At 33.0% G+C, this 27,870-nt stretch overlaps 1 protein-coding gene across 1 annotated transcript in view; it reads left to right on the top strand.

Moving 5' to 3' along the window:
- The window catches only part of ko (Stork-head domain-containing protein knockout), a 205,290-nt gene that overhangs the window by 43,913 nt on the left and 133,507 nt on the right, over window positions 1–27,870 (top strand). Inside the window, exon 2 of the mRNA XM_076114799.1 lies at window positions 2,615–2,770. Within this exon, the coding sequence (XP_075970914.1) occupies window positions 2,639–2,770 (132 nt within the window). The 5' untranslated portion in view covers window positions 2,615–2,638. The remainder of the gene's footprint in view (window positions 1–2,614; window positions 2,771–27,870) is intronic.

Below are 27,870 nucleotides of genomic sequence, written 5' to 3' on the forward strand. Positions count from 1 at the left end.
AAATATTGTGTGATAATTTTTAATAGATATAATTAGTGCTATTTATAAGTTACTTGTTTGTTTTGACATTTTTAGTAGAGTTATGTTTGATAGGTAATTATTAAAGTTTAATAGGAGTAAATGTCGGACTAATCAACTGAAAGTTATGAAATACAGTCTGTATGCGAAACTTTAGATGACTAGATAAATAATTGTTATTCAATCACATCAAAACTAGTACAAGAATTTCGATACAATTTTTAAAACGAAATTGAATCTGGATTAACACAAATTGTTTGCCCAGACATTTTTTTAAACGGACGAAATACCGGGCTTTAAAAAGTTATGATTTTTCTACTACTTATTTCGGTTTTCCACAAACCATTTATTGCAAGTACAGCAATCTTATTGTTATTTTGCTATACCAAAAAATTTGATTGCATAAAATTTACCGGCTAAATAAAATGTTGAGGTCCCCTGACCCTAACCATTAACCACGACATTACCCTATCCACAAGTCACAACTTATCATTATTGATACCTACCCTATTACGTATCCGGTATAATGACAACCGCAAACGCTTTGCAAAGGACATTGTAAACAATATCTAATGTCACCTTGTTCTAAAACTGTCATGTCAAGGGTTCGTTTTGTTATTGCTAGTTATTCTTCTATAGTTAGTGCGTTTAGTTACGGTTAATTCTTAGGACTTTTAGAGGACGTTTGGCTACTTTGTAGTTGTAGTTTAAAGCGTTAATGTATAATCTATGTAGTAGTAATTCTTCGTTAGTTAAATTATAGTTTATTGGGAAAAATATTGATACATACATGTCATTACATGTATTTTCATATTAACATTATAGGTAGTCCCCCTGTATACGTCTATACAGGGGGACAAAATTTCAGTCAAGTCACATGAGATTCTAAGAACCAATACATATTCGATTCTCAGAACTTAAATTCAATACTTTAACAGAAAATACGAGACATGTCTTCAGAAGTCCAAATTAGTTAAAACGCTCCGAGTGGCCCGAACCAAAACAAACAATATAAAATGGGACGTAAACTTGTGGTCTCACTTACAGCGGGAAATCATAAGTGCCAGCATTAATAATGAACTGGGTGATCCGCGTAATTTTGCTTGCTTCAGAGAGAATGGGTCATCATTTTCCCCGTTTTTGTAACATTTTTTGGTCGTAGCGTGATGTTATATAGCATATAGCCTTCCTGAATAAATAGGCTATCTAACAGTAAATATTTTTTTCAATTCGCACCAGTAGTTCCTGAGATTAATGCGTTAAACCAAACAAACTCTAAAATTTTATAATATTAGTATGGATAGTATAGATTACTGATGTAAAATATGTATTAATTTCTCATTTATAACTGTGAGGTAGTTAAGTAAATTAATTTATTGGTTGTTAAGCTATTTGAGCGGAAAATGTGGTTTATGCTTCCGTTGTGGTGTTATAGTGATTACGAAAGAGTAATGGGAAAATAAATGTAAAATAGTAGTTGTATTACGCAGTATTGAAGATAAATAAAATATATCAGACTGTAATGCCGGCTTTATGTCGCTTTAAATAATATGTTGACGGACTTATAGTGTTACAGTGCTCTACTGTGTGCTTAAAAATATTTTTAACCATGTACAATTTCACGAAAGTTATGTTCACAAGCAGTTTAAACGGTATTGAATTTTCGTCAAAAATCAACTTGAAAATTTAGTATAATTTTTTATTTGTATGTTTTATTATTGACTAGCTGACCCGCGCAACTTCGTTTGCGTGTATCCCGCTACTTCGACAAATACAGTCAACGCACCAACACATATTGGATACTAATTTTCAACTCACAATAACTTCTCTTTCCCTTAACCGCGTTTAAAATATTAAAATGTTTTTTGGTTTCTGTGACTCTTCTTTGATCGCCCCCCCTATCAGTTTTTGGAAAAAATATTTAAGTAATTATAGGGACGCTGCCCCCGCCGCCGCGGCCGGCCCGTACCGTGCCGCAATACTAATATCGTGATATCTCCTAAACTATATGTCTAAATAACACACTGTAAACTGCAAAAATAATCTAAATTAAATGCTCGTGATGATGAACTTACTTATTTTGATAAGGATATATGTATTATTGGTTATATCTCCAGTTAAACATCACCCAACGAATTAAATGTTTTTTTAATACAGAAAAGTAGTTTTTGTGACTTAAATAAAAAAGCTGGATATTTGTCATCGCGGACTTTTTTGTAGAACTAATAAAGACCAATGTTTTTGCTATACATTGTTCTTACTTGTATCCAACGGTATAAGCGGCGCACGCACAAATGCAATCTTCAATTAGATTTTTTTTCTGACTTCTTGGACATAAATCGCTATAACTCAGCTAATATAGTTTCAATGTATTTCAATTATATATAAAAACCTGTCGGAGAAAATACTCTTTCTATTAGTGAAAACCGCATCAAAATCCGTTGCGTAGTTTTAAAGTTTTATGCATACGAAGGGACTACAGACAAAATGGGCGACTTTGTTTTATACTATGTAGTGATTTCCAAATACTTCATTTTCATTGTTGCCTATTTATTTTCTCGTATTATTTTCTACAACGTTCGTATTTTCTTTGCAGAGCATGCCGCCGCCCGCGTAAGGCATGAGCGGCCGCGGAGCGGGGGGGCAGCGCTGCCAGCTGATATTGCAGCGTTGCCTCGCGATACAACTCACCAAGCCCGGCAACGCGCCAGATGACTTCTGGATGTATGAGTCGGGATATCTGCTATTTCAGGTATGTGTTTTAGGAACTAAGATCTATATTATTTTGTTAATAAGGACCTTTTCCGGTAGAAAATGTTGCTTTTTCTTACTTAGATAAATACATGACTCTGAGCTACATGTCAATATGGTTACAACCTTTTACTATTCTACTGTCTCAGTAATCAAATTTAATCTTATTTTTACAAAGATATTGTCAACATCTTTGTTCTCAAAACGAAAATAATTCGCCTTATATAAAAAACAGCAACACACTTAATGTGTTAAATATAATTCAGTTTTCTAAAAAAACCGCTCACGCGACCTCCTCGTCTATACCTCCCCGCTATCACTCACACCATAACCGTATCCTAACAGCAAACAGCTTGTGTTTACGTTAGTCGCAGCTGATGCAACGCGGGCGGCCATAACTCACGCCGATAGCTTACAAATGGTATCGATACTATCGATACAGCATCAGTACAGCATCGGTACAGTGATCGATTTGTATCGCACTCGATGGACAACATCGCATCCGCTTGACCGAGGCTTAGTAACGATTTGATGCGAGAATTATCATTTTTATAGCTTGTACAGTTTATTGGTTACTTGCTGTTTCTAGGACGGTAGTTATTTTACTTGGTAGGAAGTATATTTATAGTATTAATCTTCAACAGAGATTTAGGTCACAAGATTATTTCTAAAATAACATCACACACTGAAAAAAACTTCATAAATCGTTACAATCAGAGGGATTTAAGTACTTCGTGCAATTTTGTGCGACCAAAACTGATCTGAAATTCAAGCAAAATGATGAACAAGTCCTGCCTTAAACGCTTCATTACCCTGTTTATAAATACAACCGTTGCATAAATCAATAAAAAAATCCCAGAAGTTCCATCAAAATATTTCATAACGCATTAAACTCACACATCAAACGCCACAAAAATTCACATAAAACAGCTTTATACCTAAGAGCCACAAAATAAACATATTAAAAGGCAAATTAAGTCCGAATAAGGAATAAAGTCCACCGCGACGGGACTAATAAACTACCGTTAATTGTATAGTGGTCACTTCCTTCTGCGGATCAAAGAAATGGACTAAAATATCAAAGGCCGTACAAGGCAAGGCAAGACATTCATTTAGTTCGAGCGGACTATATAACTAATTCAGCTGCTGCACTACTCTTTGATGTTTGCAGTCAAGTTATGAGAGAATTGCCTCTATATGTTTGATTATTTATTGAGGATGATTAAAGGACGAAATAGATGGGCAGTTAGTATTTAATGTCGTTATGGGTCAGAAAAAATAAAGAAAACATAAATTTTACTGACTTCACGTTCTACGTTTTTAAGTTATTGCGACTAGTTACTGAAATGCAGAGGTTACTACGATATCTTTTTATATTTATATTAAACTTTGGATATAGATAGAAAGAAAGACTAAAAATAATATCACTACTATTTATAGGAAAGTAAAAAATACATTTATGGGTTGAGTTTTTAAGCCAGTATTTATGTACTGTGTGTTTACTATAAAACAAGTTTATTAACATACAGAAGCATCATCATATTATCGCTTATCGCTACCGCTAAAGCTTATAACTTAAGCCTTCATGTAACGCAAAGCCGCGTTATGCGATACAGCCCGGTCAGCAGAGACAAAGTTCACACAGTCACAGTTATCATTACCCATTTAAATTTACACCTTATTTCCTAGTCGATTGAATGTAATTTGCATTGATTATATTTACTCTGATATCGAGTGATAGGGTTACTAGCCTACATTCTGTGATAGTTTACTGACCCTGTCTTGCTTTTTGTCTTTAGAACATTAAAATTTCATGAAGAATACATGTTTTAGGTTCTATCTCCAGTCGGGTCTGTCAGTCTATTTGTTCGCGAACTACTAAAAAAATACTGACATTTCTTAGGTTATATATTTTTTAACTAAAGTCAGCGTGATACTTGAAGAATCTTTTAGTGTAAAGTAAATTACAATAATAGATAAACTAGAATTATAAGAAAATGAATAAAGGAATGAATTCGTACAGACCAATGTGTAGGGTCGTCTTCATTTAAAAAAATTATGAATTTTCGCCTTTCAGTTACTACAAAATATAGTTACATAACGTATGAATTTATTTTGTTTTCTTTGATAAAGTCATAACGATAACTTTTCAACAATAAACGTAGAAAGTTCCCAAAACCTTCCGTGTAGGTCGAAACATTTCACATATGCACCCACATAATCATAAACAAAGCGATAAAAATCTAAGAATTTTAGTCAACGGCTCATAGCTACTAGCAGAACCGCGCGACTCCGTTTGCGCTGAAACTTTTATACCCTCAGCCCCTAAACGGGTGGTTTTTTTAAAAGCAAATTACACACGATTGATTGCATGTCTTCAACTATCTCTATGGTAAAATTGATCAAAATCAGTCTATCCAGTGATTTTAAAGTAGTAAAACATGTGTAGGATAAGGTCACTGACACCTATCACAGCGTCGGAAATTCTTATAAGCAGCACTAATTGATTGATTTTTCTGTATTCAGCAGATAGTTAAGTCTGTAAACTTTACTTAGGTGCGAAATAACTGCTACCACTGCCATAATTCTTATTACTTATTTATCAAAATATGACTAAAACCCCCTACTTTTGTCATAATTCTCGATTGTAATTCAAACGTGTTTACACTAAGTTGCAACTTACTGCCAACTATTTTTCATAGTTTTAACTAATCAATGCGTAGTGCCCTCTCACTTGTTTATATACTTACTTAAACAGATAACTATATAAATAAGTATAGTATTAATTTGGATCGTAAACTACAGTTGGGTGCAATGCAAGTGACCTCACGTAAACGCTACTCGGCTTCATAGAAAGTTGCAAGGGGTCATGTCATGACGAACGTACGGTGATACGCGGTGCCTTTGATGTTATACACGTAGAATACGTAGATCCTTGTTTTAAGATTGTAATGTTTGTAACTGTTGCATTTAAACTACTTATTACGTTTTAAATGGCTGAAATAATATTGTAACGGTATGGTCACTAGATTTCATTGCACATCAAGAAGGTTCTTTATTTAAATTCAAGATGTGTGATTCTTGTGTCTCACTAATTCAGTCTACTTGACCAATGTTTCGAACATTAATAAATCTTTGCAAATCGTAGTCCGTGAATTTCGCACTTATGCTGTGGTTTCTCTTAATGTGTCCTGAATCCCTATTTTTTTTAATTAAAAAGAGGAGAGACACTTCTACTTATACATAAAATATTAAATGCTGAATCTTAAAAGACGAAGAACACTAAACTAATCTGAGAACAAAATCTCCAAGGCTACCTTATTTTATATCGGCATCTACATGATTTCTGCTTTCAACTATTACCCATTCAACAGAATAAGTAATTGAACGTAAAACCTTACAAAATAATAAACAATATACCATTAAAACAATTAAACACAAGTGGTCACACAATGGTCAGAACACTGGCACTATAGAAACATTTTCGCGCGTAAAACAATAGAAATGAATCTGACAGAAATCCTTTGTCTATGGTCCGTTGTCTATGGCTGGCGGCCGGTAATTTCCGCTGCAGACACTTCAGCAAATAAAATGTGCACATTTATATGAAGGATTCTCTTCTTTATTAGGAATTTATGTCTGGATAAATCAACCTTTATGGAAGCGTGTTTCAAACTTCTATTGATGTTGAAATTGTATAGAATTTAGTACAGTTAACTACGGCTATTAAGTATTTTGTGATTAAACTGAAGTTTAACGATGCATTAAGTTTTGTTCAGAGATATTAGAGGTTTCATTGTATTCTAATATATATTAGACAGAGGTTTCATCATGGTTGTATAACTTTAATAGTCAAATGAATGACAATTTCTAGCATGTAATGCATAAATTTTCAAAACTTCATATATGGTAGTTATAGAAGTACTGAAGCAATCGGTATTCAACCGAATCTTCAGCCTTCTTAGGGTATATTTCATGAAAATAATAAAGTTGTACATGGGACTAACACTATTAATGGTGAAATGCTGTATTTCATACAACTTTACCAACACCTTCAGTTATATTATCTATGTAGGTAATAATTTTATAGTAAGTTAAGTTTAGTTTATATTAAGTATGTACGTATTTTCAATTTTTATATTTGAGTGAGTATTTTTCCTCTACACCAAAGGCATAAGTACTTCCAACAAAGTTACATCACTTAACTATCGCTGTCGCAAGGACGTTAACTGTCGTTTAAGTTTAACTACCGTTTACTTTTATTACCAACAAGTTTCACATTTTAACAAACAATTAAATAATTTTACGTTAACGAGAACTTTAACGCATTACAAGATGGCGACATTTGACATTGACATTGGCGAAACGAAGTGAAAATTATAATTTAATCGATTAATTAAATATAACTATGAAGGTTTGTTCTAATTGGGTGTTATTATCTGTGGTTCATAATTGTCACGTAATGTTGCCAACATTTTAAAATTCTTTTGTTTTTTTATCGAAAGAATGTTACAAATTATGAAGGTTGTTTTTTCTAAACTCTCGCAATTGGACGCGTGAATTTAATTGGAAAATTGAGGAATAATAGACTTATTACTTTTTTGTTCTCTTGCAACTCATCGGTGCAATTTGAGCCACAATGCAGGTAGTTAACAAGTGTTGTAAGAACCGACTGTCATTTTAAAATTAAGATGACAAATTACGTCGCTAATTTATGTTTAGTACAAAAAAACAGAGATTGTCATTTAAAGCTTTTTATTCTTCTAATAGGTCAACAAAATGTCATTTAAAGCTTTTTATTCTTCTAATAGGTCAACAAAAAACGACCTAGTTGTATTAAGGAAATTTATTTTTAATTATTTCCTTGTTTATTATTTTGGCTTTTATATGGAAACATCATATTACGCAACCAACCATATGAATATCAAAACATGGATAAAAGCCCTTACTACTCTCAGAATTCTCATTATTCATCAAAATATAAATAAAGTCCACTACTACTGACATAATTCTCGATCGTAGTACAAACGTGTTTACTAACTCGCTCCTAACTGCGTAGTGATTTGTCATAGTTTCAGTTGATCATGCGTGTTCAATGCGATGTACGATAACCGTACGAGCCGTACACTTTCCAACGGCTCACGTGTGAGAAATATTGCGTAGTTTAGACAAAAACACACCGTTATCGGCGAGTTTACTGGAGACGTATTTTTTATGTAGTTGTAATCTATACTAATATTATAAAGCTGAAGAGTTTGTTTGAACGCGCTAATCTCAGGAACTACTGGTCCGATTGAAAAATTCTTTCAGTGTTAGATAGTCCATTTATCGAGGAAGGTTATAGGCTATATATCATCACACTACTACCAATAGGAACAGAGTACCAGTGAAAAATGTTACAAAAACGGGGAAAATTTTGACCCATTCTCTCTTATGTGACGCAAGCGAAGTTGCGCGGGTCAGCTAGTGAAAATATAAATAAAATACGACACGTATCCGTTTTGTACCTATGAGAACTTCACCTGTTAAATATTAAAAGTAAATCGTTTAAATGAAGTTTTTATGCGTTCATGCGTTTGTCATGCGTACTTCAGTTATTACTTTTAGTATTACTGTAAAAGAAATAGTAAAATGCGTACACACGTTAAATAATTTGCATTTTATCGTTAACTTCAAAGCACCATGTTGCGGCTTTGTTCTAAACGAAAATGAATTCTTGTTTTATTTCTTCTTTTACTGTATATTTTTTGAATATTTCTTATCTCTATCTCACGCTTTCAATAACAAGTAAAGTAAAGATAAACCTTTTAAAACTTGTTGAATAACTGTACAGTCGGTCACACTTTAATCGATTAAACGTTCGCGGTACCTTTACTTTCATTACACATACTTTGAATAAACTATTTAAATTTAATATAAATAATAAAACACGAACAGTTTCACTTTATGTTACGGCTAATATCGATAATCGAATGAAAATCGATTATCATTCGCCTCGAGCCCTAAAAACGGGATTGCAAAACCATTCGATTAGTAGTTATAAAATATTATCGATTATTTTATTACTTACACGCTACAGCCCATCTTAAGGCGATTCTCGCCGCTACTCAACAACTTTCTTTGACAATACTAAATATTAGAAAGTACAAAAATGAACTCTACCCAATTGTAATAAGGAAGCTCTCGTCAAAAATTTAATTTGCTGACAGCCCGCCAAAACTCATCACAATCAATTTGTTCTCAATTACGCATTGACTAAATCCGTGTGTTGTACAAAAGAAATAATCGTGTTACATAACGAGCCCTTTCTATAGAAAACAAACTTGTTTTCGGTGGTTTAATAGTTAATACGAATTGTATCTACTTTCGACTTTCATTGCAAAAGATTTAATGTGTAATGTTCCAATTAAACGGTGAAGCTACTGGTGCTTTCCTTCCTTTTCGAGTAAATTAAAGAAAATACAGCTTTGCTCGTTGGTTTTGCTGTTAATTGGTCAAAACTCGTTCTTATTAGTGCTTAGAAAGTGGTGAAAAACTTGATACATGAACTCATGATAGTCAGTGTGAAAAAGTGGCAACACTTTTTCAGGTTTAGTGCGGGAGTTGTCTGTTAAAATAAAAAAAAGGTATTATATGTTGGTATTTGTTTTTCATTGTCGTTTTTACCATTTATGTATTTAAGAATATAAACTTTACTATGTATTGACTTATTATAATTATGTATTATATTAAGCCACATAAATACTGTTAAGAGAATATAATTATGAAGTTCATTGGTTTTAACAATTTGACACCATCAACCCTGTGAAGTATGATAAAAGGTGACTGACTTGGTCACGTGAAAAGTTAAAGTAAATGTAAAGTGTATAACTTAAAGTAATGGTCGTTTTATTTATTAAATATGACAGGTCGCGTGTGATAACAATTCAGTTTTAATTTTAAGTGTTTGTGTCCTTCACAACGGCCTTCAAAGTTCATTTGAGCTGTGACCGTTTTTCAATGAATGAAACACGAACTTAAATAATATAATATGCAAATTTCTCAATTTTAATGTTCAAGTAATATTTAATTTGTTGGTTTTTTAAGGCGACACACTGTATATTATGCACATGTATTTTTATATGAATTTAATTGTCATTATTAGTCCATACTATCCAAGTGCAGGCCAAATGCCTCCCATCGAACCAATTGTCTTTATCTTATACTATTTGTGGCTAATCTTTCCGCAAAAATCACGTAAGTATGCCATAAGTAATTAACATAAACAAGAATTAACACAGAGAAATAGGTATTTGACTTCATTTACAGTAGCACGATTTTCTACACTCTGTAACGAGTGTTTAACAATTAAAATGTACTGCATAAGTAGTTCCTACGGTGCCCGCTAGAGGCGCTGATCAGATTTTTATACAAATTATCTCAATAGCTAGCCGGTTGTCGATAGTTGATAATGGCAGAGAATGGTTACTAGACCACCACAGTTCAATTAATAACATTAGATAATTGACTAAACACAATTATTTCTACATCCTCTTACCAAAACCTTCATCCTTGTTACGCTAAGGGGCGTAAAGTAAAAGTCTAACAGGAAATCATATTTAACCGAACACATAAGTACAAATTAGAAGCTATTAAAAAAACAATTGTTAAACGGACAAATGAGTGATTATGATATTTAAAAAGGAACAGATAATATCTATGGGTTGTAACGTAAAATTAAAATGTGCGCAGACAACCGGAAGCTTAGTCGTCAGTTTAATTAGGAATTTAGGGTTGTCACAAGTATTGCAGTGAGTAGTTTACATGTGCAATTTGTATGTGTGCATGTTCATCATTTGTTTTTCTTTTGAAATATAGAAGGGTTGAGTAGGGATGATTGATTAATATTTATTGGTATTAAGCGTTGGGGACTATTTACCCATTCAAAATGTACCTATACTAGAAACTGAATCTACAAAATTCCAAAAAATAAGATTGACTTTGACTTTGTCACTAGTAAATATCAGCGTATTTTTTTATGTAGGTAATCCTAGACTACAATGCATTATTAAAACTTAAAACAAATAACTGCTATCCAAAGTACAACAATTAAAATTAACTATTACGAAACACTGGACAATGATATTAAATTCATTGAGACACCTACTTAAAAGTGAACTCTGTATTAACTGCAAATTTAGTGGCAACCCTGCAATCATCTTAAAACACAATTACGAATATTTACCAAGTCGATTATAGAAGTGAAATAACAAACGCGTAACTGTTTAGTGAGTAGTGAACGAATAGTGAATGAGTAGTGAACGAATGGTGAACTAATTGTAAAGCGGTCAAACATAGGGGATTGAATAGAAAGCCAAATTATGGTCACGATTTGACTGTATTAAGATATGTAATCAATGATTATACATAATATTGGTACTAGGTTCAATAGTTGTAATTGGTGCAGTTGATTTGTAAGTCCAAGGTTTGATTTTTGACAATGGTGAAGTTTTTGGAAAAAAAAGCATATCTCATCGGGATTTGTTTTAGTTGCAATACGTGATCTAGTTGCTTACATTAGTATAATTATTACTTAGTTTATTCTGATAAAATCTTTTAAATGGTCTACTTAGTAATAAAAAAATATGTGTCGAAACAGAAGTCAAAGAAATTTCTACTTATTATCATAATTTGCTAATGAAACGTAGGTGTCATACGTCTCAATCTAACCAGAAACAAGACAAATTTAAGTAAAGATTTATTAAGAAAATTATAATACAAACGTGCTACCAAATAATGTTCATATTACATATATTTTGTGGTTAAACTTATCTTGAATTTAGTTTTCCTACTAATTTTTTACTGCAACGATAAAAAAACGGCTTAAAAGTTACATAAAAATACAGAAAAACATACAAAACTTATTACAAACAAGTTTTTAGGTCACACATACTTTACGTCAATCCATCATCCAATTATAAAGAGATTTGGTTAATTTGTCAAGCATTGACATCGAAACGGCTAATCCGATTGTCAAAAACCTTTTACTACCGGATAGGTCAGTAATGTGACTAGACCATAATTCGATTCCCAGCGTAATGATGTAATATTTAATTGGAATCGGCTACATTTGACATTTTAGTTAACGTCAACTTGGTTACGATACCGTAAAGGTAGTGTATTGTTTTACAAATTATACAATTACGTGGTAGTTTGTACGTGAGTTTGTTGTAAGGCTAAGCTTCCGGTAACATGTGTTTATGATCAATGAAGATGTAATATGGACCTTTTTCTCACGATAATTAGTTTCTGTAGAGAAGATTATATAGATAAAGGTATAATGTACCGGCTCAAGGCGTAACCCCTCCCTAGTTTAGGGAACCCTTGCCCAGTGGGACAGTAATGGGTTAAAAAAAGATATAGAGGCGTACTATTTATTATAAATAGTTTTTTTTACAGTTTTCCTTATATAATAATAATTACTTGTTATTTGCGACCAGCGTACACATCGTCACCTTTTACACAAAGTCGAATGTTCTATTCAAAACTAAAGCAGATTCGCAACGTTATCATAGAGGTTACGACATGGTGCTAACGAAGACTAACGATTGAACGCGACTAACGAACGTTCGTTGCCTCTAGTTTGATGATTTGGCAAAGGGTAAACCAATCGGAATGTTTCAAAGTTTTCGTCTAGTGTCCTGTATTCATCATGATGATGATTAAGGTGGCGTCAGATATTTGTAAGTAGACTTTCGATCTACCTTAGAGCGAATTTCCTACTACTATCTACAACAACTATGAAAAACTAATCAACTAAATAATTTATACATGTTAAGCTCTTGATAGTTGATAGTACCGACTGTCAATGTTCGCGATACTTGTTATAATTCTAATTCTTATTTTTTCTAATAATTTCGCATCTTACGTCACTTTACTTCCTAAATAAAATTCATGTAGATAATATTAACCTGACAGCACTTTATCTGTCATAAATCTCCAGCGCATTTGTCAAAGTATACAAAACTTAAGATTGCCTACGTGAGCAGCCGCACGTTGTAATATTCTATTTATTTTTGCTCCTATGAGCAATCTACTAGCAGAGACACCCTCAAAATAACATTTATCTAGTCTACCTATATTATGTTACATTTATTTCCTTCAACGAACGCTTTAAAATTAGTTTTTCCTCTCAGTATTTTATTTCTATGAAGCCTCTTTTCAAGTACCGACCTTTAAAAAATCCTGCAAGCGTCAAAATATTTTGTTTTTTTTACGAGCTATAAATTCCGCACTTTCATCTTTTAAGTAAGTACCTATATCTTAATTGAAAATCAATTCATAAAAGGCTTTGATTGTCATCTTGTCGGTGCATAATTATTTAAAGACTGGCCATATTTTATCGTCAAATTAACGCCTATGGAAATACGAAATTAATTAACGCAGCATTTATGTAAATTCCTCTGAAGAACCCTTGCCAAGTAGTTTGAGAATAACTTTTGAAGGACGTGGAAAAAAATATTGTCGCAGAAGAATTAGTTCGTCCCATGAAATATAGCGTGAGCGTATTGCCATTTACTTGGCACGTTACCAAACTCCGGGCTACTAATTAAGACTTTGCCTGACCGGGGAATCTAACCCGAGACCTCATGATGAGCAGTCAGATTCACTACCAAACTCGCCACAGAGGCAATATAAAACTAAATATAACAAAACACTAAGAAATAAAACTTCAACTATCCATCATAGTCATTGACAAAGCTTTATAGAAAGGTGTTATGCAATATTTGTAATTATTTAGAGTTTTTTCAATTACTGTGCGGTCATAGGTCAAGCGTTTAACTTCTTGGCTCTCTTTAGATCGCTCTGTGAACAAAAGGTCACGTGTTACATCGTTTGTTTTGTCTTATACACTTTCTGATGTGTGTTTAGACGTATTGATACTCAGATAGAAGCTGACTTTGTAATTCCGGCTCTCACTTCAAGTCAGAGCTTGGTATTGTGCTCATAATTTTTTTTTAACCCTTTGCTGTCCCATTGCAGAAAAGAGTCTCCTCCCAAACGAAGGGGAGGGGTTAGGCTTCATATTAATACTACTTTTTTTTTAATTTCCAATACATATTGCACTTGTTCAGTGAGGTAGACTCATGACACAGCCTCTATTTCATCACGGAAAGAGTCACACTCAGCAGTGGAACAGTGATGGGTTTCAATAACTAAACATAACCGACTATGTTCATGCTGCCTGCTTAATAAAATGGTCCCATGCAATAGAGAGTAACCGGGAGATAGAGATAGATAGAAAGGTGGGTAGAGAGTAAATTAAATTTGTAAATATCCAATTAGAATTCGGGAACAAAATTCTGCCCGCGTCGAATTTTGGATAGGAGATCTCGGTATTGACTACCAATCAGACGACAGGAGCAGTTTCATCGGGTTATAATAATATGTATTTTGAATAAAACATTTCCAAGTTCTTTTACTTTGTGGGTAATTCAACATTCCATAAGCGTGACATCATGTGCAAAACATCAAATATGTATAACATTCATGCCGCACTCGGCAATGCGTATATAGTTATTATTCACAGGGCCACTGCGAACACTTCGTTATGTCTAAATGCTAATATATCGTGGCTTGTGGTAGGTTAGTTATGTTAGATTCTTCTTCTTCGTATCGTATGGTTAGTGGTCAACCTAGTGTCAAAGTTGTTCAAGCCGCCCGAAGGCCTTTGACATGGCTTAACGACTGTTATCTCATTGACAACAACCGGGACCGACTTTTTACGTGCCCTCCGAAGCACGGAGACGCCCTGTTCAAAAACCACTATGCGGTCACGCATCTATGGAATGAACGCGCCAAGGTTTGCTTAACCCACAGATCGTTTACCGACCGGTGAGCGCAACTGGCTACGGGCGCCTCGTTATGTTAGATAATGTTACTGAATAATTATGATACGATATGAAGTTAGGGGCGTGGTTGACTTCGTGAAAATGATATTGTTTAATTGTTTTGTGATCAAATTGGTGTTATCTAGTTTACTTTACAAAAATTGTACCATTGGAAAACAGTCATAAATTGATGTTTCAGAACGGAGAATTTTCAAATAAATATCAATAAATTGTAACAGTTTTCGCTCTTCTTCTCATTCTTTTAGATACTTTCTTAAGGTGTTAACTGTTGCTACTAAAGCAGATATAAATATGCAGACTTGACCATTTCTTAATAGAACCAGCATAAGAAGTGTTAAAGATAAGCATAGTCTCGCCTTTACAATAAAAGTTGTTTATAAATTAAGAAAAGTATTAAAAATAATCATGGAGAAAATAGTTTTTAATTAACAAGTATATCCATCGAAAGTCTGAACTTTGCACTATTCGTTTTGAAAAGTAAACAAATAAAGATTAGCCCCAAGGCGTTATATGTATTATTAAATAGTTAAGATAACTAGCTTAAAACTTATAAGTATGAAAATAATGATCTGCGTTTTTTGTCTAGCATAGCCTTGTTATAATTCCGTGGCACGTAATATTTTATTATTTTTCTTTACAAATGTAAGAAACATTGAAAGTTTTGTTTTACATTATTATTGTAGAAAAATTTAAGTGATCACGCATTATCACCCTAGTTTAATCGAATTTTAGACAGATTACACTTGGAGCATAGACCACAAGAGATAGAAATGATTTAGCAGTCGGGTTAAGGAAACATATTTACCATCTCATGATCTTTGTTCAATGCATATAAGCCACTCTAGACTGACCGGAGTAACTAGAGGCAGTATGAAAGTATGCGGAAAAATGTACACTCAAAATAACATCAATGGTCTCACCCAAACATTTCCTATGTTCGGTATATATTCGGTCGCAACAATATGGGACCCTCCGTTTCTTTTCTATTATACTTTCGGCTCATCGCAGATACAAGACGATAGCGTGGGTTACGAGTGTGAAGATCCAAACCAAGTTATATCATCCAAAACTTAACAATTAAACATTTTTACCAATTAGCATTGAAGCTGATACCTAACTTTTACTCGTTAATTACAAAATAATTTCAATTACCACGAAATATTTTCTCACGTAAACTTTGAATGACATTCCATTGACAAGAGCCGTCGTGTGTGAAAGAGAAAGTGATACTTCCCTCTCTATTGTAACAATACATCCTAGCCCACGGGCGACGTGATGATACCGCAGTATTTGTAAGGATATGAAAGTAACTTATTAAGGTAAATATTATTGGATGTAACACAAAACTGTTTGGCACTGATTGATTGCAAAACATTTTAATTAATTTAAAAGAGTTTTAGCTTTAATTAAAGTTTTAAGGAGATGAAAGACAGACGGTAGGTGAAAACAGTGCCTGATCAGTGAAACTAGGGAAAGTACAAAGGTCATAAGAAATGCACCAAAACGATAGTCAACATATATGTATTATTGACGCTACGTAAAGTTTCAATAACGGTTGGACCAAATGAAATATATATAGAAAGTAATTAAAGGCTTCTGCAGGATCATTTAACTGGTACATAGATTGAATTCACTACTTACTGAATTAATTTCAGCCTTGATCTTTCCAGAAAGTTACGGAATCTAAAATTTTGAGCAAATTCCATAAATCACCAAAAAAAACATGTGGCTTAAATTGCCTCCACCACAGAAAACGAAAACGTAATCAAAACAATACACAAACTATGAAACTTTAGTTCTCGCCTTCTCGGCTAGACATAACTTTATGAAACTTAGGTATTAGGTACTGGTACACTACTGTACAAGTTTAATGAACTAAGGTTAAGTTTCGGCCTGCGAATGATCCAAGTTTGTCCCCCGAGATACTAGGCAGATTGTTTTCGCCTGTACAATGTTTATATGATATTTTTATTGGACGTCTTCGCTCAATTGAATGAAACTTTTGCAAGAGGCTTTTAGTGAGTGATGCAGTCTTTTTTTACCATAATATTGAGTGCCTTATGCAGGTAGCTAGTTGGTTACGTAGAAATTTCTCTCCTTCTTAAAAGAGGAATCGAGTAAGCATCAATAAACTACTGTAAATATTTATTATGAACATAAATAAATAAATATTATTTAACAAGAAAGAAAGATTGAAAGATAAAAATATTAAGAGCAGTGATAGCGTATAAGTTGATACCTCCCACGCAAGTGGCTGGTTCGAACCCGAGGCAATACATTAAAGATTTTCCGAAGTTACGTTTGTATTAAAAAATATTATTACTTGCTCTAACGGTAAGAAAACGGAAGGAAGTATAGACAAAGTCAGAAGACATAGAAAACCTTTCAACGTAGACGAAATTTGTTGTCAAAAAGTTCGGATTTAATTTCGTTAGTACTACCTCTATATTTATTTTACCTACTTGTAAGTTTATATTTCGACTTCTCACTTATATTTTTCACATTAACGGCCCATTTCTGCGTATAAATCGTGAAATACCTTTACTAAGTAAACACATTAATATAGATTATTATCGGAGAGCCCGGCACAGAGAACGCTACCGTGTGACCTAATTACTCGGTTACACACGCATTACTATGTATTTATTAAAAAGTTTATTACGTCATTATCGCTGGCCTAAAATATATGGAATATCGATAGATTGGAGATAAGGTGGATAAAATATATACGTTTGATAATTTCATACAATAATAGGTACCTACTATTCATATAATAATAAATGAGTTGTCAAATAGAGTAAGAAGTGTTAGTATCTTCATAAGCATTTTTTCAAATATCTATGATAATACTAGGTGACAAGTTTAAAGCCATGATATTACGAGGCCTTATGTGTATCAAACTTTCGTCTGATTTTCAATAAAATAGCAAGCTTATCGATTGAATACTTAGAAGTGAATCCAGGACCTCCAAATCTGCTACCATCTTCAAAGCAATGTAGTATTACTTGGAACAACTTATTTACTATTAGAAGAACTTATTACTAGTAATAACTTAAAACCTAAGCCTTAAAGTCTAAATTACTTTCAACAGTCCAAACGATAAAAAAACCTACAAATGAAACACTAAGAAAAAAAAAACATTGCATAAGTCTAGCTTTAAATCTGTCTGAATAGAGTCGTTTTAGACCATGAGTCAGCAGTACCGACCTCAGTAGCTACTGATTGATACTTGTGTTAATGTACAGGTATTCTTGCACGACCTTCTGTGCGTAGGAGAGCGGAAGGAACTGGAGATTGTTATATTGATCTGTTGCGTCACTTGTGAATTGTAATGTGTGTGTAAGACATAACGTCTTATGCCCGGTTTCTGAGGCACATTTAGCGGTAGTTTATTTATTCATTGAAACTGACATTTATATATGAGTTTAAACGCTATTGAATAGATAAACTACCGCTAAATGTATCTAAAAAACCGAGGTTAATGGTGTATGAATGTGTCTTAATAATAAAGTTTTTGAGCAAGCAATGATAGTAGTGTTACTATAGACTGTCTGTCTATCTATTCAGCCTATTTCTAACCACTGTTTAGTATTATAGGGCTCAACAAAATTTCTCGATGACAGGTCAGTTGTCGGTAGTCAATAGTAATAGAGAACTGAGATACCGTGCGCCATTTTTTACGATTATAGACTTCTTTTCGTCTTTCTAAAACATCTTTTAGACAAGCGTGATGCGACGATTTTTGTCCATTGCTAGTATACAAAAACCAGCTAAGAGCCGAAACAGGTTGTGTGACACTCGTTAGTTTCATAACTAATTAATAAAAGTATGAACAAATAATTGTTAACGTCAATTAATAGTCAGTGGTAAATCCGCATTATCAGCAATCCCGGGTGAATTGAATTTGAGTTGACAGTACCTATTAAAATCCCTACATTATAAATGTTGAGGTTTTAACACAATATGGCAGGGATTCATTACATAAAAGGGACTTTTATTTAAAATTAAAACACACTAAAATTTTGAGGTTTATGTTTATTGTGTAAACAGTGACATACGTTAATTAATTTCTCAGAGACTACACTAAAACATGTTATAGCGTCATGTTGCTGCCACTTATGCTTTACTTAAAGTTTTATGTTTGATTCTCGATCAGTACAATAGAGATTATTTTTTAACTTCTTGGTATTTTTCTCCATTAGCATATTCTCCATTTTTCTGCCTTCCTTTAAAGTCCACAAGCGTGATATTAAATTAACAGATACGTGTTAAACACCACAAATCGTTTGTTGTTATCATAATTCACGCGAAACGTGACTCCGCCTAATTTGATTCTGCTATTACGTGGAGTATATTTTATCAATTTTATATATTTACCACGAAGTATGGACCTTGTCAGATTTATTTTATTGGCTAACTTCCAGGAATATTTAGACGACTGAATAAAATATTAGGTAACAGGTACTTTACCGCATTTCTTCGACTAATAGCTCTTAACATATTTATAGTTTGGCCTTTACATCGGGTTAGAGATTTATATGGAAATTAAATATAAAAAATAGATTTTCTTGGATAAATATGTACCTTTCCTACTCTTTTTCTGAGATGATATTATTATATAAGTACACTTATTGAGAAAAGGGTCATGACTGAAAAGATCAATTTTTACAAAATCATTTAATGTGTTTTATATTTAGTTCTATTTTTAAATTCTTATAATGTATTGATATTTTAAATGCAAATGTTCACACGTTTGGTTTTTTTGAGTAGTTTATAAGCTGGATGAGAACATAGGACTTTTTACCCCACGAAATGATTTCACTGGAACAAAGTAACGGACTGAAACTAGTGATGTAATAAGGCAATATCCAAAAACAAATTCTCAGACGTATTTTTTCCCAATACAAGTATTTCAACAACATATCCATCTTTTGAGAAGAGGGAAAAATCACACATAATATTTTTATTTGACTCAAAACTCAGTTAAGTTTATTGACACCGTGTGAATATAAATAAAGGAAAAAAACAATAATCGTTTGTAACACCTTACAGTTAAACTTCAATGAAACCGCTAAAGAAAATCAAGTTTTAATAATATTATCGTAAGTGCTAAAAACTGTGTGAAATTAAATTTATATTAACAAACTGAAAGTATCAATGTGGAAGTGAGTTTGACAGTCTGTCTGTCCGTCTATTCGGCGTTTGCTTGTTAAATACTTTATTCAAAGACAACAACTTTTTAACTAAACAACTAAACTTGTTATGATGAAGCTCTATATTGTTACGGACTTAGACATAGAATTCTAATCTGTATATATGTTACTGTAAAAGCCCGAACTATGGTAAATCCTAAGATTTTCCGGTAAGACCTAAGATTTACCAACTCTCAATGGTAAAAGTCCGAACAAGCCAGAGTTTAAAAACTATGTTACGATATATAAAAAAATCCTCCTTCATAACTATGTTTATAACTATTTCACGGTATAATTATATACTGTGACACAGTTATAAAGAAGGAGTTTTGGGCAAAGCGACATGGGTAGGTTAGGTTAGAAGGCTAAGGTGGGAGCGAGCGAAGCGAAGCTCCCACCTTAGCCTTCGTGGTTATTTTTTTTTAACCACCCAGAAGGAGGAGCCCCGCGAAGCGAGGCTCCAGCGACATCTCGACATCATCAAGTGAAAATAGGTAAAAGTTCGAAATAAATGAATTGTTCGGACTTTTACCATTGCGAGTTGGTAAATCTTAGGTTATACCGGAAAATCTTAGGATTTACCTCCGTTCGGGCTTTTACAGTAACATATATATAATTCTTCTGTAAGTGTGTATGTCACTGAACTTCTCTTAAACGACTGGACCGATTTTGATGAATTTTTTTGTGTGTGTTCAAGGAGATCTGAGAATGGTTTAGATTAACAATTTTGTCCACTGGACGATGTTTTTTTGGACGTGTAGACAGGACAACGTCTGTCGGGTCCTGTAGTATTTATATAAATTCTCGTGTCACAATGTTCGTTCCCGTAGTCTGAAACGGCTTGACCGATTCTCATGAACATATTGAGTAGGTCTGAGATTTGGCTACTATCTATCGGTTGCTGGGTAAAGGCCTTCTTTTGATTTTTAAACTTCCTAGTCCCGAACAATCTATTTCCACGCAAGTAAATCATGCTACATTACATAATAAGTAAATAATTAAGTTGTTTTAAACAAAGTGCCAATGTTTATTTATAATTGTTAAATTAGTGTACACATCACACGCACGAGTAAAGCCGCGGGCGAAAACAAGCGTTGTGTAAATATTCATTAAAATATTCTTATAAAAAGTACGAAATCGTGTGAAAACATAGTGTATAGTGACGCAATATGCGCTGTCCTTTTCACTCTTGTACAGTTATATGAATGGATTTTAAGAATTGTTTTTATTATTGTTATGTTTATTTACCGTAAATGAATTTTGTATTTCTTTTACCTAGTATTTTAGAAGGCAGGTGAGAATCTTCCTTTTAAAATTCAGCGTTGATAATTGTATCATTATGAAGATTTCCCGATTCCTAACTTTCAATTCGTTAAACCTTAAACAGAAACGAATAGTTGTAAAATTGTTTGGGATTTGAACAAAGGAAAACGGTACGAAAACTTCAAACGCATAACTTTTCAACTGATTCCGAAAACTCTCCGAATTTCGGAATAAGTATGTATTTAGAAGTATATAAGTATGTTTATCAGTTATTTGGTTACCATAGTACAAGCTCTGCTTAGTTTGGAATCAAATGACCGTGTGTGAGTTGTCCAATGATATTTATTTATTTATTTATTCGAAAAATAATTCGTTGGTTAGATTTTATAGCTACCCAAGCAACACCTACTTAAATACAAACATAATATCACGCCTGTTATACCCACAAGTTTAAATTGAGGGGTATAATATATACCTACGTCTCGCCATTAACAAAATTTTAAAACCACACATAACAAGGGGCAAGCCTTGAACATTGTTTAAGATAGTCTACAAATATGTGTATTTTTATACACCCGGGTGTATTTTTCTACTCATACGTGTATTCTATAAACGGAACACATAAGTACTAATTTTAAGACACCTATTACAAAATAACACATCCACATTCGGCGAGTTACATAAGGCTCGCGAAAAACATCACATTTCTAGGCCGTTGCCTTCACACATTTAGGTTACTGAAACTGTGAGTTGTGACGTCATCGTTCAGTATTGCTGACGTGAATAATCCCGCTTGTGGTGACGGATTTAAATGAGACAGGTTGAATTAAATATCGCATCGTTTTAATGCTAAATTACTAACCCCCGGTTTCTGATTACATTTAGCGGTAGTTTATCTATTCAATAGCGTTTTTTTATATGACTTTCAACGCTATTGAATAGATAAACGACTGCTAAATGTACCTCAGAAACCGGGGGTAATTTGACTGTAATAGGGTAGAGTCAGATTTAATAAAGCAATACGCGAAGAGTACTATAGTACTATTTATGTTACCTATTTTCTATTACGCTGTCACATTTCATCCATTTTTGTGATATCATTTCTTTTATTTATCCATAGCATTCGTACGACGATTGCGATTGTCTTTCTTCATTTTTTCCCGTCTTATATGCTCATGCAATTGAGCAAGCAAGGATTTGTTGTTGACTAACGGTGAGGTTATATTTATAGTTGTTTTAAAGCTGAACTTTAATACCAATCAGATGAAGAATACGTACGCGTAACGTATTAACAATCTTAACATTGTCTTAAGACACCAAGTACCCAAATCTCTCTTTCTCTCATCTTCATACAAACCCATTCACAAAGTACCATAGCTAATCGAATTACATAACAAATAATAGAAATAAGCGGTATCATACAAAATTGCGTCGTTTTATACCATTGTTGTAATAATTATACTTGTGTATATACAAAAGTAAAAATAACAGTACATACGTAATTTAGTTAGCAGAAAAAATTGCAAGAGCCGGCTTCGATGTGCGAGGACCGTTAAGTTTGAGTCAACTATCATGTTTGAGTTAAGGTGCGTCATACTGATGACGCGGTGCGGCGACGTGTGGCGAATGCGCAGCGCAAGAAATAAACAGATTTTGAATTGGGTAAAAACTTAAAATGTTGAATAAATTGATGCTGATTTTTATGTTCATTTTAAGAGCTTTACATCGCTGTAATGCGCGTGCCTGATGGAGTATGAATTTTGCTAATATTTGACTCATATACGGCGTGTTTTGAAAAGTCTGTCTTAATAGAAATAATAAAGTCTATAGTACAAAACCTAGAACAAAATAGCATGTAAAATACTATTCTCTTCAATTTTTCAAGAGTTAAGACTACTGACATCACAGATTAACGCTAGAGGAATGACAAAACACTAGTACTCTCAAATAATAAGATATTTTTCAGTAAAATAAATAAATATTTATAAAAATTTGTCTAATTAGTAAAATTGTTGGCCCACAATTCATCATCCTACACACAACATTACGTTATAAAACCGAGATAAAATAAACGTCCCAGCATCCTTAGCTTACGTAAAGCACTGTAACAAGTAATACTGCGAGAAGAAATTGTCTACCCCTTTATCTGACAGTCTATGAATACTTAATGAACATCTGTGGGCGTACCGGGACAATTTTATACTATACTTGTATATTTTGTAGCTGCTAATTTAAATGTGAAGCAAATTAGTTTTGTTTATTTATATTGGTTTTATGTCTAAATTGCTTTGACAGATGTATTTGAAGATTGTAATATAGAATATAAGTGTTATCGTTAGATTTTTATGGTAAAGTTATGTCTTTTTAACCGACTTCAAAGAAGATGATGAGATTTTTATTGATATGGGTAGCTTCTTTTTTAATTTGGCCAAGAAATTATTCGGTAATCGACCATAATACGTGTTCATAAATATTTGATACAATGTACTTTTCTCAAGATATTGACATAATTTTTAACTCAAGTACTAAGCACAAAAATTTCACTAAAAAAAACTGAGCTTTCTACGTGGTTTTGAGTCAAGTATGTATTAAAAAAATAATATGTATCTCAAAAAAAAATTTCCATTACCAACTGTTAATATAACACCTTTAAAACAGACGCTACAATACTACCTTTCACGTTGTACGTGCCGCATTTAAATCCGTCTGTACCTCCTCTAACATCTTGACTTTGAGATAATTACGATAATTCACATGTAATGCGAGTTACGTGTGTTACTTCATAATGGCGGCTTTCCATGCTGCCTGTATCACTATTGTTTAAAGGTCAGTCGTTAATTACGACCGAGAGGCTAATGACTTCATTTAGACGAATTTATAACGCTTATTGACTTGATTCGGTGGCTGTTACGTATCACATAGTATAAAGCAAAGTCGCTTCCCGCGTCTGTCCTTATGTCTGTATACATGTGTGTATGCTTAGATCTTTAAAACTACGCAACGGATTTCGATGCGGTTTTTGTTAATAGTGTTTTTTTTTAATAATGGTGCTTCTGAATCACCCCATCTTTAAACAAAAACAATCACTGATTCAAGTGAAAGGTTTATGTGTAAAAGGTGCTAAGATTTTTTGTAAATGACTGTTTAATTGGGACAAGCTGGGCCGGGCCGCTAGTGTTATACATTTGTACATAATAACTTTTATGTGCTGTTTATGTTCGCGTATAGTAAATTGCTTTATCGAGAGTAATTGAGTTATATCATACTCTTGTGAATCTAGATTGAGACGTTAGATCGTATTTGTAATGATATGATATTTCTGAATTGCAATTTGTTGTATTTTGATTCTTACCATTATTTGGGTTTTCATTATGTGGGAAAGGCTATAAGCGTCTATTTGTGCTAGGTATAGATTCGCTATAAAAATGTTTTGCAACAAGGCTTTCATGCTTTTCAAAATGTTTTGATACGTCGATACTGATGTTGGTACGAGTTTTTCTTCATTCAAGATTTCTGCTCCACCGCCCCTTACTAAATGTTCCAGCCCCCACTAGGGGACGATATCGCTCCCGCTGGGAACCTGTGATGTACAATCTAGCATAAAACTATTTCAAAAAGCCGTATACATTAAACTCTTTCTAGAGTCGCCTAAAACAAAAAACTATCACAATCGCTCTAAAACATTTGAGACAGCAAAAGAAACAGAATAAAACAATTAAAGCGAGTGCAAACGGCGCAAAATTTCTCAGTACAAAGATGAGTTTTAGATAACAAACGTAGTATTATACAATTAAGTTTGTAAACCGTATAACTGTACTTGTTTTAAACGTTTTTCATCGCTACGAACACGTAACGTTCATGCTATGTGTCTCATGTCGGTTAAACTCCGATGGAAGACTTTAGAGCAGCTTTTGGAGTTAGTTTTGACTCGCGACTTCGTCTACATTATATTAGATTGCATATAATCACATCTTGTTCTCATGGGAGGCGGCTGGGATATTAAAATGCTACATTTAAAAATCTTATCTTATACTTTGCGTAAATGTATATCTTTTAACATCAATTATGAAATTAATGTATAAAAAGTAGCTTACACATCGATACACGAATTAACTGCGCCTTATTTTCTCCCGACGCTGCTTTAAGGCTTCTGAAAATCGGTTTATTAGTGTTCTGTCGGTTTGTTACAGTTATTTGCTTACTTTAGTATTCATACTGGTCTTTTTATGGCTCAAATTTCAGGTTTACAGTAAAAGTAGTTTTTTTTTACAGAAGTCTTGTAGTGCACCGCTATATACCGTTAATACTACATGAATGGCTCATGAATTTATTTTTATGAGATCAAAGACTTCAGGCGACAAAAACTTGTCTCTACCATAATTATATTTTTAAACATTGTAAACTTTTCACTTTTACACCTCACCTGCGTATTACTTACAATTGTTTGTCATTTTTATTTTTTTGGGTATTATTATCATTGTAATAAGCACCATATATTAATAATTAACTAAAACTAAACATTAAATTAATACATTAAATAATAATTTTATATGTACAAACGAAATTTTTTTTTATTTAAACATTCTTAAAATATGTAATATAGGATAAAATCGAGAAATTAACGTTTATATCATTAACTAGGGTCAGAAAGAATAAGATAGACTTAATTACCGTACGTTACGTATTTTATTTATTTAAAATGTAAATAATAGAACAAAAGAATTTCTAAACACACCGCTTTTATAAAATTAGATGAAGTGCATTCACTTTATTCGGAGACAGATACTATAAAATAATGTTTGAGTTAAATTATAATTTTGTATTTTAATGCACTGAAATAAGATGAAGTGCATTCATTCACTTTATTCGGAGACAGATACTATAAAATAATGTTTGAGTTAAATTATAATTTTGTATTTTAATGCACTGAAATAAGATGAAGTGCATTCATTCACTTTATTCGGAGACAGATACTATAAAATAATGTTTGAGTTAAATTATAATTTTGTATTTTAATGCACTGAAATTAGATGAAGTGCATTCATTCACTTTATTCGGAGACAGATACTATAAAATAATGTTTGAGTTAAATTATAATTTTGTATTTTAATGCACTGAAATTAGATGAAGTGCATTCATTCACTTTATTCGGAGACAGATACTATAAAATAATGTTTGAGTTAAATTATAATTTTGTATTTTAATGCTCTGACTACTTATTGTCTTCCAAAACTAGAAACTAGTTTTCCTACGATTTCTTGGGCATAAAATTATTGCCCATAGTATACCTATTACATAATGTCCTCCTAGCCGATATACGGCTACGGCGGTCAGTTTCATTGAAACTGGCCATCTGTGCAGGACTTTGTTTATAGTGTCCAAGTGTGTGCACAATACACAGGTACACTCTCTATTCCATCACCCTCATAGTTTGGTGGGACGGATAACCGACACGACCAGTGAGAGGTCAGGCGCAGGACCGACGGCTTTACGTGCTCTCCGAGGCACGGAGGTCTTCGACCTCATCTTCCTAACTCCGGGCAATCTCTAAGAAATTCTTAACAGAAAATCTCAGAAAAGTCTTTTTGCCCCGACCCAGGATTCGAACCCGAGACCTCTCGCACCGCAGTCGCATATAGTACCGACCGCGCCACAGAGGCAGTTACATACTCGTAATAAGACTGGATGTACTACTTTTGTTAATCAAGAATATTTACTGTGTAAAGGAGTATTTATTTTATTAAATCTACAAGTAATCTTCTAGATTATTCTACAAGCCGATCAATAACATTGTTGACCATGTCAAAAGTCTTCTAGCGGCTTGAAAAACTTTGACACTAGGCCACAATACGATGCATAAATATAGTAAAGAATGTCCGATTCGATATAAGACAAAAGAAAAACATTTTCTTCATATTCTTATGGAGAAATATCATGGCGTTATGTTCTAATAGTATTACATATAACATTTATAATCTCGCCATAACATTTCCGCCAGTTGCATTATTTCTACCAACCGGCCTCTTTTTATTACAAAACAATTTTTCTTTGTGACAACACTGACACAATGTATTTAATAACGCCTTATTATGTTCGTTGCTAGTTTTTTGTAATATTATGCTCTGAGTCTTTAAGTAATTGGATTTTAGGAAGAACTTAAACACCCGAAACGCAGGACTAAGTAGCTAAAATTATAAGCAATGTTCTACAACTATTCATTATTTTTTAAAATTTTATGTGCATACAAAAATAAATAATCATTTGATATATTCTATTAATTGTACAGTCGGCTCCAAGCAATTTCGATAATTACGCTAGGTCGTGAAAGATTTTTAGATCTATTTGGAAACTTAAGACCTTTTGCTTTCAAAAGCGCTAATATTTCCCAGGTTTTTTCTATTACGTTAATTTTTTTCGCGTGATATTGTCTTCTATGACATTCATCTTCTAAAAGTAGACTAGTAACTTCCTAGTTTGCAGAATAAGGTAAGTGAGTGACTAGAAATGAGTTTATCAGTGATGAAAACACGAATGAAAATCAAGACATAAATCATAGAAATAATTTTATTAATGTCAAAACAAGATTTATTTGCTCTACATAATATAACATTTTATGGCCTAGGACCTTATAAGGTATATCACAGTTATATTGATCAATTTATTATGATTATCTAACTATCATGAATATCGTGATTCTGCGAACCTTGCTATTAAATTGTCCTGTCAATTTATACAGCTGAGATGAAAATAGCATA

The sequence above is a fragment of the Anticarsia gemmatalis genome, chromosome 5 (genome assembly GCF_050436995.1).
Source record: "Anticarsia gemmatalis isolate Benzon Research Colony breed Stoneville strain chromosome 5, ilAntGemm2 primary, whole genome shotgun sequence".
In the NCBI taxonomy this organism is placed as follows: Eukaryota; Metazoa; Arthropoda; class Insecta; order Lepidoptera; family Erebidae; genus Anticarsia; species Anticarsia gemmatalis.